The 18383-nt window shown below is 38.8% G+C and overlaps 1 protein-coding gene across 1 annotated transcript in view; it reads left to right on the forward strand.

Annotated features, from left to right (window-relative positions):
• KATNBL1 (katanin regulatory subunit B1 like 1) overlaps positions 1-14017 on the forward strand; it is a 56511-nt gene extending 42494 nt beyond the window's left edge. Inside the window, exons 4-10 of the mRNA XM_062205567.1 lie at positions 971-1250; positions 3319-3437; positions 6374-6424; positions 6510-6599; positions 6924-7013; positions 7653-7746; positions 10945-14017. Of these exons, the coding sequence (XP_062061551.1) occupies positions 971-1250; positions 3319-3437; positions 6374-6424; positions 6510-6599; positions 6924-7013; positions 7653-7746; positions 10945-10977 (757 nt within the window). The 3' untranslated portion in view covers positions 10978-14017. The remainder of the gene's footprint in view (positions 1-970; positions 1251-3318; positions 3438-6373; positions 6425-6509; positions 6600-6923; positions 7014-7652; positions 7747-10944) is intronic.
• The last annotated feature ends 4366 nt before the right edge of the window (positions 14018-18383 follow it).

Genomic DNA, 18383 nt, shown 5'->3' on the forward strand with positions numbered 1-18383 from the left:
GATTTGTTCAGGGTCTTATAACCAGAAAGTGATAAACATGGCATTCATTCTCAAATCTACCTAATATAAAAAGCACTTGATACAAAACCACTGGTGTTCAAAGTGTAATGTGAGGACCTGGAGGTTTCTGGGGCCTTTTAGGGAGTGTGTGAGATCAAGACTATTTTCATAACAATACCAAGACATTATTCATTTTACTTTTCACTCTCTTGTATAATAGAGTTTTCCAAACATTTGTGACATTTTATGTCACAATAGATTACATACAGATTTAAAAAAGAACCCAACTGTTCTCTGTTAAATCAGATATTAGAATTTTGGAAAAAATGTAAAGCAGTACCCTTCTCATTGTACTGATTGTTTTGGGAAACACAGTTTTTTGTGTAACATATCTCTTGTTGATATATAATGTCTGTTTTTAAATAAATTAACAAATATTTTAAAATTTTCTTAGTTTCTGATAGAATAAATATCAATAGGTTTCACTGACATGAAAAACTTTTTTGAGTTCTCAATTTTTTATTTCGAAGCATCCTGACACAAAGATAATTTGAGAACCAGTGAAGCATGTTTGCTGTATTGTGTTCTGTTCAGAATTAATAATATTTCAGCCTAATCAAATCATTAAAATATCCAGACTTGTACAATATATTTGTCTTTTGTTAGACAAATATTAGGTATCAGGAAAGTGTTATAGTTTTCTTATTTCCAGAATGGCCTTTAATGATTCATTTTAAAAGCATCTAGTTATTATGTATCTTCATTTTCATTTGTTATAAAGTGTCATTCATCTCATTGCTTTCAGATAATTTGTAGCTTTCCTTTTCAAACTGAGTTAAGATTTTGAATTCTTTATTATTTCTTTCACTTCTAATTTCAGTAGATTACAGCAAAATGTGGACTATTAAATCTCATTTAAAAACTTCTAAAGGTTTTTATTATTTTTTTACTTTAAAAATTGTTGTTACAGAACAGTTGGACAAGCTGTGAAAACCCCAGATAAACTACGTAAGGTGATCTATCGCAGAAAGAAAGTTCATCATCCCTTTCCAAATCCCTGTTACAGAAAAAAACAGTCCCCTAGCACTGGGGGCTGTGACATGGCAAATAAAGAAAATGAACTGGCTTGTGCAGGTCACCTGCCTGAAAAATTACGCCATGATAGTCGCACATATTTGGTTAATTCCAGTGACCCTGGCTCTTCACAGACAGAAAGCCCATCATCAAAATATAGTAGTTTTTTTTCTGAGGTAAGTCACTTTTCTAAGTTATGTCTAGCTTACCTTTATTCCTATTACCCTGTTGGAGTTTTTTTGATTGCTGTATAGTACTAGCTAAATAATTTTTCTTACTCATTGAATTCAGACTTACTTGAGTGATAGTCCTTGAGACAGTTTTTTAGTTTAACCATATTTGAATCAATAATTAATTTTATTTTTCTATGTTAGCAATATTTAAGGTGGGTTGAAATGCTTGACATGCTGCTATAAATATCTAGAATGACAGGTTGGCCAGTAGAAATTTAAAACCAGGGAAAAAGAAATCTTGCTTAAAAAATGGACCATTTAACAATAGTTAACAATAATATATTGTATTTTTCTAAATAGCTAGAAGAAAGACTATTGAATGATCACACTACAAAGAAATCTAGACTATTTGAGGCGATGGATGCTGATTATCCTAATTTGATCATTAAAATCTATGCATGTACTGAAATATTACAGTGTACTCCATAAATATATAGAATTTTTGTCAGTAAAAACAATCTAATTTAAAAAATAAAGTTAAACTACTAAATAAAATAAATAAATAAATAAAATGGACCGCTGAGGCTGGTTATTTAGGCATAGTTGTCTGGGTTCACAGAATTGGCTAGTAGAAGGCTTATTAGCAAACCTAATACTTGTAAAATTAATTTCAAAAAAAGCTATTATGTTCTTAAAACTTTTTTATGAAATGTATGGATTTTTTTTCCTTTATATAAATAAATAAGTTGTCTAAGTCCATATTAATGACATACATCAGGATGTTGACTGATGCATAGTTTTAATAAGTCAAAACCCAAATCAATCTAAATTAATTGTGGTATTTAAAAACTGGAGAATATGCTGTTGTTTTTTGAAGACGCACTTGATCTGTTTTGACATTGAAAAATGATTATACAGGTGAAAAACAAGATTGTAAAAACAAAAAAAACCCGGACTTTTTTATGTACTTAATTTATCTTTGAAAATGATTTGGAAAGATACATGCCAGTCTTAAATGTTATTTCTGGGGCATGATATTTGAATTTTGTGGGTTTTTTGCCTTATAAAGAGTATTCACTTTTAAAAAAAGATTTATTTATTCGAGAGGCAGAGTTACAGACAGAAAGGTCTTCCATCTGCCAGTTCACTCCCCAGTGACCACAGTGGCCCAAGCTGAGCCTGGGTCTCTCACGTGGCTGCAGTGGCCCGAGCACCTAGGCCATCTTCCACTGCTTTCCCAGGCCATAACCAGAGAGCTGGATTTGAAGAGGAGCAGCCATATAGGATACCAGTGCCACAGCGGAGGTGTAGCCCACTGTACCACAGCGCTGGCCCCATTTTTTCTTATATATACAGTTCTGTGTTAAACTTTTTACGTTGTGGTATAGCAGGTAAGGCTGCCGCTTGTAATACCAGCATCCCATGTGGGCACCGGTTCAGATTCTGGCTGCTCCACCTCCAATCTAGCTCCCTGCTAGTAGCCTGGGAATGCAGTGAAAGATGGTCCAAGTGCTTAGACCCCTACACCCACGTGGGAGATCTGGAAGAAGCTCCTGTCTCATGGTTTCAGTCTGGCCCAGCCGTCTGCAGAGTGCATCAGCAGATAAAAGATTACTCTGTCTCTGTAACTCTGAATTTCAAATAAATAAATAAATCTTTTTAAAAAAGGAATGATGTTTTCATTTTATTTGGAAAGACAAAGAGACAGAGCTCATATCTGCTGTTCTACTCTTCAAATGCCTGCAGCAGTGAAGGATGGGTCAGTACTAAGCTGGAAGCCGCCAGAACTCAATCCCAGGTCTCTCACTTATGTGGAAGGGACATGAGTACTTGAGCCTCTGCTGTCTCCCAGAGTACACATTAGCAGGAAGCTGGATTGGAAGCAGAGTGGCTGGGACTCGAACCAGGCACTCCAATATGATGTAGGCATCCCAAGTGGCAATCTAACCACTGCCTGTCCCTGTTACATAAATTATTGAAATTTAAAAGAAAAATGGTAGCTAGTATTAGAAAAAGTACTGATAAACAATAAACAGACCCTAAAATTGTTTCCATCATGATTATCTTCCAGGTTTCTCAGGACCATGAAACAATGGCCCAGGTTTTATTCAGCAGGAATTTGCGATTGAATGTAGCTTTAACTTTCTGGAGAAAGAGAAGCATAAGTGAACTTGTAGCCTATTTGGTGAGGTGAGTAATTTTGAGTGTAAAATTAGAAGTGCATCTTTTTATGTTACTACTGGCCAAAATTTTAAACTGCCTGTACTTAGCTTTGATAGGAACTGTCTGGCTTAAATTACAATTGCCCTCAGCCTATGAATAACCAAAATACAGAAAACATCTGTTTTATCAGATTGAGCAAAACTGTTTTTTCTAAGGTTCTTGTCGATAAAACTAAGAGATACCAATATGGGGAAACCTTTTTGAGGCTGGTGTCTCGGTACAGTGGGCACTGCTTTACACTTTGGCCACTCCACTTCCTATCCACCTCACTGCTATTGTGCCTGGGAAAGCATCGGAAGATGGCCCAAGTCCTTGGGTCCCTGCCACCCACTTGGGAGACCAGCCATTTGGGGAGTGAACCAGTGGATGGATGATATCTGTCTGTCTGTCTCTTTCTCCTTCCCTCCCCCTCTCTCTAGCTCTGCCTTTGAAATGAATATATAAATGAATAAATAAATCTTTAAAAAAGATTTATGTATTTACTTGAAAGAGTTGGAGATTACCCATCTGCTGGTCGATTTCCCAAATGGTTACATCTTCCCTGGTTGGGCCAGGCTGAAGCCAGGAGCCGGGAGCCAGGAATCCCATCTGGGTCCCCCAGTGGGTACGGAGGTTCAAGTAGTTGGACCACACTCTGCTGCTTTCCCAGGCACATCAGCAGGGAGCTGCACCAGATATGGAGCAGCTGGGCCAAGTGGCATTCATATGGGATGCCAGCACTGCAGGCAGCAGTTTAACCCACTGTGCCACAGTACCAGCTCCGGTAAATAAATCTTTAAAAAAAAAAAAATCTCCTTTGTGAATTTGCAAATTTTAAGCATTACCTTCCTGGTTTTATTCAAGTCTCTAAAATGTTAGCTTTGTGAGACTTTCCATGACCACTGTATCTCTTTACTTCCCATCTCCCTCTCCTGTTTTATTTTTCGCCTCAGAAATTAGCATTACCAACCTACTCTATACATTTTACTTATTTATTTGTTCATTGTCTCTCTTTTTTAAAATATTTATTTATTTCAAAGTCAGAGTTAAAACAACAGAGAGAGAGAGAGAGATCTTCCGTCTGCTGGTTCAATCCCTAAATGGTTGCAATGGCTGGTGCTGGATGAGGCAGAAGCCAGGAGCTTGGAACTCCATCCTGGTCGCTCACATGGAAAACAAGAAGCCCAAATTCATGGACCTTCCTCTGCTGCTTTCCAGTGTGAGCTGAATTGGAAGCAAAGCATCAGGGATGACCTAACTCTCCCATACAGGAGTTTAACCTGTGCCACAAAGCCAGTGCTGCTCCCCACCCCATCCCTTGCCTGTCTGTAACCTACTCCTCACTCACAGTGGGCATACAAGCCCTATCTCTTGTTCACTGCTGTGTCCTTAGTGCTTGGCTCATTAAAGACATTGAAATTGTTAAATTTGTGGATCTCTGGGGCAATGTTGTGGCATAGTGGATAGAGCCACTGCCTGTAATGCCAGCATCCCATGTGAGCACCGCCTCCTACACTTCCTATCCAGCTCTCTGCTAATGTGCCTAGGAAAGCAGCAGAAGATGACCCAACTGCTTGGGCTGCTACACCCATCTGGGAGACAAGGGAGAAGCTCCTGGCACCTGGCTTCAGCCTGGCCCACCTTAGCCCCAGCCATTGTGGCCATTTGGGGAGTAAACCAGTGGATGGAAGATCTCTCTCTCTTTCTCTCCTTCTGTAACTTTGCCTTTCAAATAAATAAAAAAATTTTTAAAATGGTGAATCTCTTTTTTTTTTTATTTTTATTTATTTATTTTTTTATTCTTTTTTTTTTTTTTTTGACAGGCAGAGTGGACAGTGAGAGAGAGACAGAGAGAAAGGTCTTCCTTTGGCCGTTGATTCACCCTCCAATGGCCGCCGCGGTAGCGCGCTGCGGCCGGCGCACCGCGCTGATCCGATGGCAGGAGCCAGGTGCTTCTCCTGGTCTCCCATGGGGTGCAGGGCCCAAGGACTTGGGCCACCCTCCACTGCACTCCCTGGCCACAGCAGAGAGCTGGCCTGGAAGAGGGGCAACCAGGACAGGATCGGTGCCCCGACCGGGACTAGAACCCGGTGTGCCGGCGCCGCAAGGCGGAGGATTAGCCTAGTGAGCTGCGGCGCCGGCCAATGGTGAATCTCTTGAAAGCAGTATGAAGATTTTAACATGAAGATAAATTGGGAATTTTGGGGGCTGGCGCAGTGGTGTAGCGGGTAAAGCCGCTGCTGAAGTGCTGGCATCCCATATGGGTGCCAGTTTGAGTCCCGGCTGCTCCACTTCTGAATAAGCTCTCTGCTATGGGCTGGGATAGCAGTAGAAGATGGCCCAAGTCCTTGGGCCCCTGCACCCATGTGCAAGACTCAGAGGAAGCGCCTGGCTTTGGATCGGCACAGCTCTGACTGTTGCAGCCAGTTGGGGAGTGAACCAGCAGATGGAAGACTCTCCTCTCCTCCCCTCTCCTCTTTCTTTCTCTCTCTCTTTTTTTTTCTTTTATTATTTATTTTTTCTTGACAGGCAGAGTGGATAGTGAGAGAGAGACAGAGAGAAAGGTCTTCCTTTGCCGTTGGTTCAACCTCCAATGGCCGCTGCGGCCGGCGCATCTCACTGATCCGATGGCAGGACCAGGTGCTTCTCCTGGTCTCCCATGCTGGTGCAGGGCCCAAGGACTTGGGCCATCCTCCACTGCCTTCCCGGGCCATAGCAGAGAGTTGGCCTGGAAGAGGGGCATCCGGGATAGAATCTGGCGCCCCAACCAGAACTAGAACCCGGTGTGCCGGCGCCGCAAGGCGGAGGATTAGCCTGTTAAGCCATGGCGCTGGCTCGCTCTCTCTCTCTCTAACTCTGACTTTCAAATAAATAAAATAAATCTTGAAATAAAAAAATTAGGAATTTTCTTTTTGTACCCACAGGATAGAAGATCTTGGAGTTGTAGTAGATTGCCTACCTGTACTCACCAATAGGTAAAAACAATATTTTCCCCAAAAAAATTACAGGACAAATTATGACTTATTAATGCACATATTTTTAACTTAGTATTTATTTTAGTTTACAGGAAGAAAAACACTATATCTCACTTGGCTGCTGCGTGGACTTGTTGCCTCTAGTAAAGTCATTACTTAAAAGCAGATTTGAAGAGTAAGTGCCAAATGAATCAATTATTTTTCTTTTTGAACATCCTTAATTTTGTTTTTATGAGTTCATATTAGCAAATTGGGCTATGTGAGGCATATGGTTTCTGTTTTCCATGAGCTTATAGTATAATTAGGAGAAGAATATAAAGTGATTAAAGCATAATCATAAAAGGGTTACATAAAATATAGTTTATGAAATAGATCGTGAAACTAGTGAAGTAAGTTTATAGAAGGGATGAAAGATCAATGTCTATGTTTTTGGAGAAGGGAAGTGTCTTTTGTAAAGGCTTTTTAGATTAAAATATTTTGTAACACATTGTCATTTCAGATATGTAATAGTTGGTTTAAACTGGCTTCAAGCAGTCATAAAAAGGTGGTGGACAGAACTGTCATCCAAATCAGAAATCAGAAATGATGGGTGAGTATGTCTTTAAAGGTACAGCCGTGCTGAAGCTTTTTTCAAAAAAGCAGCTTGATTAAACTAGGTGGTTATTTTGTACCGGTATCGTCAGCATATATTTATTCTTTTCATTTTCAGAGAAATACTGAGTTGTGATACTGTTCATTTATGAAAATCAAAACATAGAGGTTGAGTTCCAGAGCCCAGTAACCCCTGTATCTCTTCTCGTAAAACCCAACCCTTCATTTAAGAAAGAAAAAGTTCAATGATGATTTAACATAGGTTTAATCAGTAAAGGAGAGAAAAAAATACCTGTAATGGGATAAGGGTTGGAAGCATCCTGCAGGGTCCTTAGACTGCCTAGACATATCCTGAGAGTATGATGTTGACTACAGTTCTGAAACTAGATTTATAATTATCATAATATGAGGACTGCTTTGGTGTGAAAGTGCAGTTATTCTACCAAATGAGCCAGATTGTCGTGAAACCATAAAAAAAAAGAAAATCTCCCTCCAATCCCCTTAACATTTATACTTTTCTTACATTATAGTTTTCTTATAAATACTTAAATTTTAAACTGTTTTCATTAAGTGAATTTACTAACAAAGGCCATATGCATCTATATTTGCTTTCTCATTTTTCTTTTTTTCCTCCTAGAAATATTCAGATTTTAAGACAACAATTAAGTGGGTTGTGGGAACAAGAAAACCATCTTACTTTGGTTCCAGGATATACTGGTAATATAGCTAAGGTAATCTCTGTTTTTTTCTTTAATATTTATTTTAAAGGAAGAGTTACAGAGAGAGAGAAATAAGATCTTCCATCCACTGATTCACGCCTCCCAAATGGCCACAATATCCAGTGCTGGGCCAGCCCAAAGCCCAAAGCCAGGAGCCTGGAGCTTCATCTGGGTCTCTCATGTGGGTGCAGGGATCCAAGGATTTGGGCCATCCTCTGCTGCTTTCCCAGGCGCATTAACAGGGAGCTGGATCGGAAGTGGAGAAGCTGGGACTTGAATGTGCTACACTATAGTGCTGGCCCCAGTCTACATTTAAACTTAAAAATTAGGCATTAAACCAAGAAATAACAGGATACATTTGTAAATGAGCTCTTCAGTTTCTAGACAAAATAATTGAGTACTGTTCTAACAAGGTGTTAAGTCAATTTATTTCTCTTTTATTTATTTATTTATTTGAAAGGCAGAGCTGCAGAGAGGCAGAGTCAGAGCAAGTCTTTCATCCACTGATTCACTCCCCAAATGGCTACAATGGCCAGAGCTGGGCTGATCTGAAGCCAGGAGCCAGGAGCTTCTTCTGGGTCTCCTATGCAGTTGCAGGGCCCAAGCACCTGGTCTGTCTTCTGCTGCTTTCTAAGGCCATAAGAGAGCTGGATCTGAAGTGGAGCAGCCAAGTCTCAAACCAGTGCCCATATGGGATGCCAGTACTGCAGGTGGCAGCTTTACCCGCTATGCCGCAACACTAGCCCAAAGTCAGTTTCATATTTGCAAATGCTTAAAGTCCTCTGGATGTGAGTGTGACCTTGGCAGGAAGAACAGGAGTTATCCATTGAATGTTTCATATACAGCCACAGAAATACTATGCCACAGGATATTTAATGACCTAGTTCTAATTATAGAAAAATATCTGAAGAAAAGTTAAGAATCCAGATAAGAGCAACATCAGAAGGAAACAAGGGATGAGGAATACATTCGGATGGTTTCAGAATGTTAATTTTTACTTTGCATTTGCTAATATGCTTTTTTAAAGAAAAAAAGATTTATTCTATTTACTTGAAAGAGTCACAGGGGGAGAGAAAGAGGGAGAGAAATCGAGAAAGGTTTCCATCCACTAGCTCACTCCCCAAATGGCTGTGACTGGGCCAGGCTGAAGCCAGGAGCCAGGAGCTTCCCTAGGGTCTCCCATATGGCTGCAGGGGCCCAAGGAATTAGGCCATCCTCCACTGTTTTCCCAGGCACATTAACAGGGAGCTGGATTGAAAGAAAAGCAGCCGGTACTCAAACCAGCAACCATGTGGGATGCTGGCAATGATTTAACCCACCATGCCACAATGCCAGCCCTACTAATATGCTTTTTGAAAAAGTAACCTTTAAATCACAGAATGAATTGGACATTGGTCTTTATCGATTTGCTTGTCTTTTAAAGGAAAAAGTACATTACTAGTTGGGATTTTGGTATTTAAACTCCAGAAAAACATTGGTAGTTAAAATATAATTGCAAAAAAAAAGTTAAATATTTCTGCCCTATTATTGGGCACATTGCTATCATAAATGGGCATTAGCCAGGAATAGAAAAGTGATATTTTATTTAAAAAATTTATTAAATGTAATTTAATTTATGTCATACACTATTAAAATTCTTTATGGATACTTTCAAAAAAGCAAGATGACCTCAAGTTTACCACTTTGTATGATTTTACTCTATGAGTTCTTTTTTCTTTTTAAGATTTCTTTCTTTCTTTCTTTTTTTTTTTTTTGACAGGCAGAGTGGACAGTGAGAGAGAGACAGAGAGAAAGGTCTTCCTTTGCCGTTGGTTCACCCTCCAATGGCTGCCGCGGTAGGCGCGCTGTGGCCGGCGCACCGCGCTGATCCGATGGCAGGAGCCAGGTGCTTCTCCTGGTCTCCCATGGGGTGCAGGGCCCAAGGACTTGGGCCATCCTCCACTGCCTTCCCAGGCCACAGCAGAGAGCTGGCCTGGGAGAGGGGCAACCGGGACAGGATCGGTGCCCCGACCGGGACTAGAACCCGGTGTGCCGGCGCCACAAGGCGGAGGATTAGCCTAGTGAGCCACGGCGCCGGCTTAAGATTTATTTCTTCATTTGAAAATCAGAGTTCTAGAGGGAGAGGGAGAGAGATCTTCTGTCCACTGGTTCACTCCTTAGATGGCTACAACAGCCAGAGCTGGAACAGGCCAAAGCCATGAGCCAGCAATTTCATCTAGATATCCCACGTGGGTGGCAAGGGTCCAAGTACTTGGGCCATTTGCCATTGCTTTACCCAGGCCATTAACAAGGATCTGGATCAGAAATAGAGCACCTGGGATATGAGCCACTGCCCATATGGGTTGCTGGCATTGTAGGCAGGAACTTCACCTGCTACCCAATGTTGGCCTCTTCTAAAGAATTCCTAATGGTGAAAATCTTAGGAATCAATTTCTAGAAATATTTTGGTTGCTTTAGGTTTTCAGAGTATACATATCACATCCTCTTGCTTGGTAGGAGGGTTTTTTTTTTTTTTTTTTTTTTTTTTTTTTTTTTTTTGACAGGCAGAGTTAGAAAGAGAGACAGAGACACAAATCTTCCTTCCGTTGGTTCACCCCCAAAATGACTGCTACGGCCGGCGTGCTGCGCTGATCTGAAGCCAGGAGCTAGGTGCTTCTTCCTGGTTGGTAGGAGCTTGTTTTCTGGAATAGAAATGAATAATTATTTCTTAGAAATTTGCTTTTAATTATAATTCTTTATAAAGGGAGAAGAAGCTTTATTGTGAACATGACTTAAAATACTATGTTTATTATTGAAGACTGTAATAAAGTGATTTAATAGTTCAAAGTGAGGTTCTTTAAGTTACAATAAAAACTTTATTACAAAATTAAGCTCTCAATTAACATGTAAGTTTCTGAGAGCAGAAACCGGAGAGTCTATTATGAAACTGGCCTTGAGTTTATATAGCTCTAAAGGTAAGGTATTCCTGTGAATGCAGACTTGTTTGAGCACACGAACCAAAACATTGTCTCAGCACTTAGCAAACATTTATCGAGTGTGATATGTCCCAGGCCCTGTACTAAACAAAAGCAGATAAAAAGTTGAGTAGAACACTCGTCAACTGTTAAAAGATCACAAATGGAAACTAAGGCAGCCAAAAAGGAAAAATGTGTTTTGTTTATGTGTATTTACTATACTGGCTAATGAAATGTTTTTGTTTTATCCTCTAAGGATGTAGATGCTTATTTATTACAGTTGCATTGAGAGATTTCATCTACTAAACAGCATTTGGTTATTCGAGACATCCTGGGACTATAGGATTTCCAAAAATAGGTCTCTTCTGAGAACTATGAACTGTGGAAGAAATCAAAATCATTTTTTCTTTTAAAAAGCCACAAATTGAAACCACTAATGAAACCCTAACAATCTACTTCACATTGAAGTGGAATAGTATCCAAAAGGAGCAGCTTCAACTTCAATGAGGTGAAAGTGCACTATGAAGATTGTTCGCCTTTGCTGCATTTGGGATCTGTATGGTTATTTGATAACATTGTTTAAGAACTACTGGGTCTTAATGCAGTCATGCATAAGAATATAATTTATACTCTGCAAAAATAAGACAAGAGTTATTACTAGAAACTACAAAGACCAATCGTGATTTTTTTTCAAGATTGTGTTTTATAAAAAAACTTAAATGTGTGCAGCTATTTTCTTATGTTGAAAGACTTTGAAAGTGAAAACATTAAAGTAAATCAATATTAAAAATGTTCACACTGACATGCTGTTTATGCAAAAATGCCTTAATTATTAACTAAGCCAATATATTACGATACCAATATCTGTTTTAAAAAATTGAAACCAACCATGCTTCTGGCATGATAAAATCCTGGAATTAAATCAGGGGTTTACATTCACATAGAATGTTATTGTTCAGATATATTCCACACAGTTTTTAAAACTTGAGAATATTTTTAGTATCTCTGATTTTTTTTTTGCCAGAATCATCATGCCATGTATGTATGTATTATCCCTATATAAAAAAGGTGAATATGTGTATGAATGTTTAACTGGAAATGTCCATGGAAATAGCTAATTTATATTCACTTTTTATTGTATATATATTTCTAATATTTTTCATTTCTGTATCATTTAAACTTTCTTCACTTGAGTAAATTCACTAAATATTTCTATTTTTTGCTTTTTTAATTCTGATTTTGTATGCATTCTAATTTCTTTTCACTACATGTTTTAAAGAGTTGCAATGCTTTAGAATTGTTTACGGTTGATGCTGACTTTTTATTTTAAATTCCAACATTTTACTACCTCCTATAATGGTTAGTATGAAATGCCAGCAGACTGTATGAGGTCATTTTTAAAAATTCCACTTATAGTGTCAATTAGCCCAATCCTGGAATGACTAAACAACTCTAAATGTTATCCATCTTAAAAGTAATTTGAGTTTAATACCACTATTGGTGGTTCATACATCATCTCATCTTTAATAAGTCTGACAGATGCCTGAGCAAAGATTCTTAAAAATCAGATTTCTCTTTAGTACTCCTTCAAGCACTTGAATTAAAATCTTTTCACATTTATCAAGTTAGTGACTACTGATATGGATCTCCAGCATCTTTTTTGTTTTCAAAATGTTACCTTTCATTGAATTCTATTTTTGTATGGCTGTATTTCATAGTTATGTATTCCTCACCATGAACATTAGTTGTAGTAATTTGTTATTTTCTTCAGTGTTTAGATTTCAGATAACTGCTTCTGTGAGAGATGAATTATTTAAGAAGTCATTTCTCAGGATGTGGAATTTGGACCATAAACCTGTGTCATCTCTGTGAAACCTTGAGATGATGAAATATAACTTTTGTTCGTTGTTGCTATGCTTTAGTTATCACTGTCTTATCTAACAGTTTGAACCAGTTAACTTGGTTGAAGTATGGTGCTATGAGGTTAAGGACAGGAATTTAATCCTTTTTTAGGTTCATTAACTTTACATACACAAACACAGAGAAACAATTTTACAATCACAGAGTTCACCTTTCCGCCAGTATTCATCTTGCATTCATTTCAAACTGAAAATCAGTTCTGGGTCACAAGGAAGGTGACATATGGAGCTTAGCATAAAAACCTAACTTCAAATGGAAAGATAATTCAAATTATTGGTATATATGATACTGCAGACTTCAAAATAATATATTCAATAGTAGATATGTAAATTCTGTGTAATGTTTAATTTCACAGTATTGAATAATAGGTCAAATATTTTCTGTATTTGTCAGATCATTAAGTAGTATCTTCAAAAATCAACTGTTAGAAAAACGAACTGCTAAAAACCAAGTACAAATGAAATAGAGTAAGAAAAAGTATCTTGTTAACACTGAATTCTTGCACTTAAATTTAGGTTTCTTGAAGGCGGGAAGACAATGTTCATTTTATATACTCAGAGTTATATAAGCCAGCAGTCTTTAGCTCACAAAAATTAGTAGCACACACTCCTACTTTCTGTTCCTGGCCTTTGCAGTTTACCTTAGTACCTACCTCTCTGTTACTCAGTTGTGATGATTCAGTGATTTTAAGATTCTTGGATAAAAGATGTTAGGTAAGTATTTTTGAATACTCTGTTGCTACTAAGCTCTCCTCATGCTATAGCATTTCAATTAGAACAGTGTTGATCTATAAAGAGCCAAAGAGTGTTTATAAAGTGTTTTGACTGTTACTGACCTAGGTTGGGTCAGTTGCTGTCTGTCATTGCTCATTTGTTGCTGTGCTGCTAAGTAGTATACAGAACTAAAGACTTAGCAAGGTCTCTATGCCTTTGTTAGCTCGTCTGCCTTCTTAGATAGTCCACATTTGACTTTGCAAACTTTACAAGTATAAGGATAGGTAGTTTATTGTGGCAATAGAGGATTGTAATCAAGGAATTTACTTCTATTAGGGATATAGTGAATGGCTATTATGAGTGATCATAATCATAATAAAGGTTAAAAGTTAGGAAGTATTTTCATATTTTTTTGGCGGTGATTTTAAAGGTAATTTGCACCAGTTATTTACATAAATTCTAAAATGTGACAATTAGGAAATATATATTTATGTCCATTTGAGAAGTCGTAAATATCAATACTGTACTATGAGGGCTACAAAGGAATTAAATCCAAAAATCCATACTTGTTACATGTCATGTCCTTACCTTAAATATGGTTATATGGGTTTAAAACTGTATTTCTGGCCTTTGAGATAGTAATTTTCTCAAACTTAGAACATTTCTGTATTTTGTAAGTTACTAACATACTCAACATTAATGGATAATTGAAGATTATGAACTATTGAATAATAATAGGAATCATTTAAATTCTTATTTACTTAAGCAGTCTGAAAAAGCAAGATTTAAGTTAATATTTTAGTCATTCCCAGTTATCTTTCTTCTTATTTAAGAACAAGATAGTATTATTCTTTTGTGATTAAAGAAAATAGAATCACAAGCAGCTGAGTCAGCTGGGTGATCCATTTGCACATGCTGCTTATCACTCAGTGCAGATTTTTATTTTCTGAATTCAGGTGAAAATAGAATTGCTGGACATGTGTTGGTCGCTGTTTACTCCTATGATAGTCATTCTCCCTTACTTTCTAATTCTTCTAGTCATGAAAATTGTCATAAAACTTTGTGACACATTATCCCTTCTCTTTTTTAATTCTATAAAGGGAGCATAAAATAAAAACATCCATTCCTAAACACTGTACACTTTTATTAATATAATTTCATGGTTCAGTAACAGCACCAAATACAGTAACAAAAATAAACACTCTATATTGAATAACCTGTATTTGAATACATATCTACAATGATATATTTAAACATAGTCATTTTTAACAGTATCTTCTAAAAATAAATATTAAATACACCTACAAGTAAAACAATGTATCCCACAGTATTTTACTACTGTGAAGAGTCATAAAATACAAAGCAACAGTTACTATATGCCCAATAATTCCATGAAAGGTCAGCCCCACAGCCACCAATGAATTTTTTTTTTTGACAGGCAGAGTGAGAAAGGTCTTCCTTCCGTTGGTTCACCCCCCTAAATGGCTGCTATGGCCAGTGCGCTGTGCCGATCCGAAGCCAGGAGAGAGGTGCTTCCTCCTGGTCTCCCATGCGGGTGCAGGGCCCAAGGACTTGGGCCATCCTCCACTGCCTTCCCAGGCCACAGCAGAGAGCTGGACTGAAAGAGGAGCAACCGGGACAGAACCGGCACCCCAACTGGACTAGAACTTGGAGTGCTGGCGCCACAGGTGGAATATTAGCCTAGAGAGCCACGGCGCCAGCCCACCAATGTATTTTTAATAGCAAAGCTTGCTATATATTATTGCTTTGACATACAGATTAATCATTCTCTGAACTAAGAAGTTTTCAAATGAGAGATCCTAGTAGTCCAGATGAGGTTTCAACTCCCCAAATACACTTGGGCTAGCACTGATCTAAAGTTTTAGGGTGTTCTGTTTTCAGTTCTACATGTGCTGAACCTGTCCAGTACTGTTTTGACACTGGATTTGCCTGAAAGCTAGGAAGAGTTTATCCAGAGTATTTGATAAGAACTATTGTGGAAATACTGGCACACATTAAACTGCCAAAATAACTTGCTTCCAGAATTGCTCTACTGAACTTATTAACCAAACCTGCAACATGAAGCTTGGATTGGAATTAGACCTGACCTTCCAGGAGTCAGGAGCGGAGTTAGCATCTATTTACTTTTCTACTTCCTTTTTAAAAAAAAAAAAAGAAAGAAGGAAAAACTCATTGGCCCCTTGTATAAACCTGAACAGTTGAATGAGGACTTCCTGCCTCACCTTTCTCTTCCCTTGTAGTACACTTGCCAGGCCCTCTCTGTACATCTGCTGCCTCGCCTCAACACAGAAGGATATGTGAGAATTAAACTTCTTGAAGCCACATTTTAAACTCACAGGAAGTTTGGAAAAGGCTAATCCTCTGCCTTAGTGGTCCAAATTCCTTTTTTCCTTCTCAAGTAAGTTTTAAGTGATCAAGGGGAGAGGCCAAATCTCTTCACTTCTTCCCTCAATTATTCTTAGGCTATAAAGAGTACCTTCCGAATTTAAAAACTCAAGTCTGTTATAAGTTATTTCAGGTGAAAAAGTTTTACTCCAAGATTTTGTCTAGTTCATCAACATGTATTCTGTGTTCTCTTGATATGAAAGTGCTTTGTTTTAGATTCAGCTTCCAAGGTGTGTATTATTTTGGTTTTGTGGCCACCTCTTTTTTTATGCATTTCAAATAGTTACCGAGAGTGGCAGAGACAGAAAGGTCTTCCATCCTTTGGTTCACTCCCCAAATGGCTGCAATGGCCAGGGCTGGGCTGGGCCAGGCCAAAGCCAGGAACCTGGCACTTCTTTAGGATCTCCCACGTGGGTGCAGGCACCCAAGCAATTGGGCCGTCTTCTACTTCGCCAGGTGCAGTAGCAGGGAGCTGGATCTCAAACCAGCACCCAAATGGGATGCTGAAGGCAGTGGCCTAATCTGCTACACCACAGTGGTGGCCTCTTTCCTCTTTTAAAGGCTCCTCTGCCTGTCCTTAGACATTGATGTTCTTCAGATTTCTATTGTGAAGCCCCTGCTCTGCTCTGCCACAGTGTCTGAAAACACATCATTTATTCCTATGACTTTCTTTGGTAATTGTCCTCATTTGGGAGCTGAAAGGAAAGCCAATTTTTTTTTTCCTGGTTGATCAACCTTTCAAAAACTCAACTGTGTGTTCATTCTCAAGTATTTCTCGTACCCTAAGCCTACCTCTTAGCTCTAAAATAATGCACATGCATGGATTTTAAAAGATTTTTACACAAAAATGTATTCTTTAATCCTGTTTTCCATGAAGTTTTGAAGTACCCTTGTATATTATATTGCCGCTTGGAAGCACTTATTGGGATATCTTAGATATCCTGAATTCAGTATACCCAGAGTTGACCTCATTTTTTAATTCTCCTCTCTTCCATCCATTCTGCCCCCAAAATGCCCTCACTGGATGCTAGGTCTCTAGTCTCAATTAATAGTCCTAATATCAGCATTTGTCAAGCTACAAACCTGTGGATAATCTTTGAATCATCTCTGAATCATTCATTAAATCTTGATGGAGCCCCCTAAATTTTTCTCATCTCTCTACTCTTTCCACCTTTTTTGTCATTAACCTAAAAGGTTTTGTACGTTGTTCTAGCAGCCTCATAACTGGTCTCTGGCATTGGTCCTGCACCCTTTACAACCCATTCTCATACATTTCACCCCAGAACTGTTCATAAAGCATAAATCCTGTTGATGTCACTTCTTAAGGCTTCTTAAGAGTCTGCTAGAAAAAAAAAAATCCATTTTCTGTTGCTATAACAAAATACCTGAGGTTGAGCAGCTTATAAAGAAATTGGTTTCTCACAGTTCTGGAGGCTGGAAAGTCCAAGAGCAGAGCATCAGCGTATGCTTGCAGTCAGACGAGAGCTTTCTTTGCATGTCCTAACATGGCAGGGGTCATCATCTGTAAGAAATAAATGTGCTAGCTCAGGTCCCTCTTCCATAAAGCTATTAAGGCATCGTGAGGACTCCACACTTAACAACTTGGCATAAATCCAGTTACCTATTTAAAAGTCTGCTTCTAAAACATGAGTTTGAGGATTAAATTTCCACTGTAGGACCTTTGGGAGACACTTGTTTGAGATTTATTTATCTATTTGAGAGAGGTCTTCCATATACTGGTTCACTCCCCCAAATGGCTGCAACGGCCAGAGCTGCGCCAATCTGAAGCCAGGAGCTCCTTCTGGGTCTCAGGTGGGTGCAGTGTCCCAAGGAATTGAGCTAGCTTCTGCTTTTCCCAGGCCATAGCAGAGAGCTGGATCAGAAGTGGAGCAGCCGGGTCTGGAACTGGTGCCCATATGGGATGCCAGCATTGCAGGCAGCAGCTTTACCCACTGTGCCACAGTGCCAGCTTCAGGGGACACATTTAATCCATACTGTATGCTGTGCTTTCTCAACATCTCCCTACCAGCCAGAATCAACTTGTTTCTGTAAAATGCTCTACGTCCTCTGCAGAAGCTGTATAGGTCTCAAGCACCCTTCTGCCCCAAATTTCACTGAGTTCTTAACACTTTCTAAACCTTCAAATCCAATGCAGTTCTGCTGAGAAGCCACTGCTGTAGCCTCAGCTGGTGGGGGTCCGGATGGAGGAGTGTGTCGTACTCATCAGCACTGTTCTGTGCTTACCAGTGTGTGCGGATACTTTTAATCTGCTCAGCTACACTGATAACTCTGTGAAGCCAGATAATGTTCTGTTACACTCCAGTAGCTAGCACAAAGGCTAGCAGATAGTTGGCATTTAATTTGGAAAAAAGCAAATGTGGTGTGAGGAAGTAATGTATTAATGCAGAAGTATTATGTTAGCATAGCATAGCAGCTAAAATGAGTAGTTCTAGAATAAAAATTTCTAGCTTCTCATTTTTTGTTTTGGGAAATTGATTTACAAATGTTCATGCTAAAACGCCTTAGCTAAAATTTTCAACCCATGAGGTGATTGTCATTCTGTTGTATGGTTTCTATATTCCATCAACTTAGGTCTGTGCACCTGAGGACCACTGACAGAGTGTGAAATTGAGGCAGGCAGTTGGCCTAGCAGTTA

The sequence above is a fragment of the Lepus europaeus genome, chromosome 11 (genome assembly GCF_033115175.1).
Source record: "Lepus europaeus isolate LE1 chromosome 11, mLepTim1.pri, whole genome shotgun sequence".
Classification (NCBI taxonomy): Eukaryota; Metazoa; Chordata; class Mammalia; order Lagomorpha; family Leporidae; genus Lepus; species Lepus europaeus.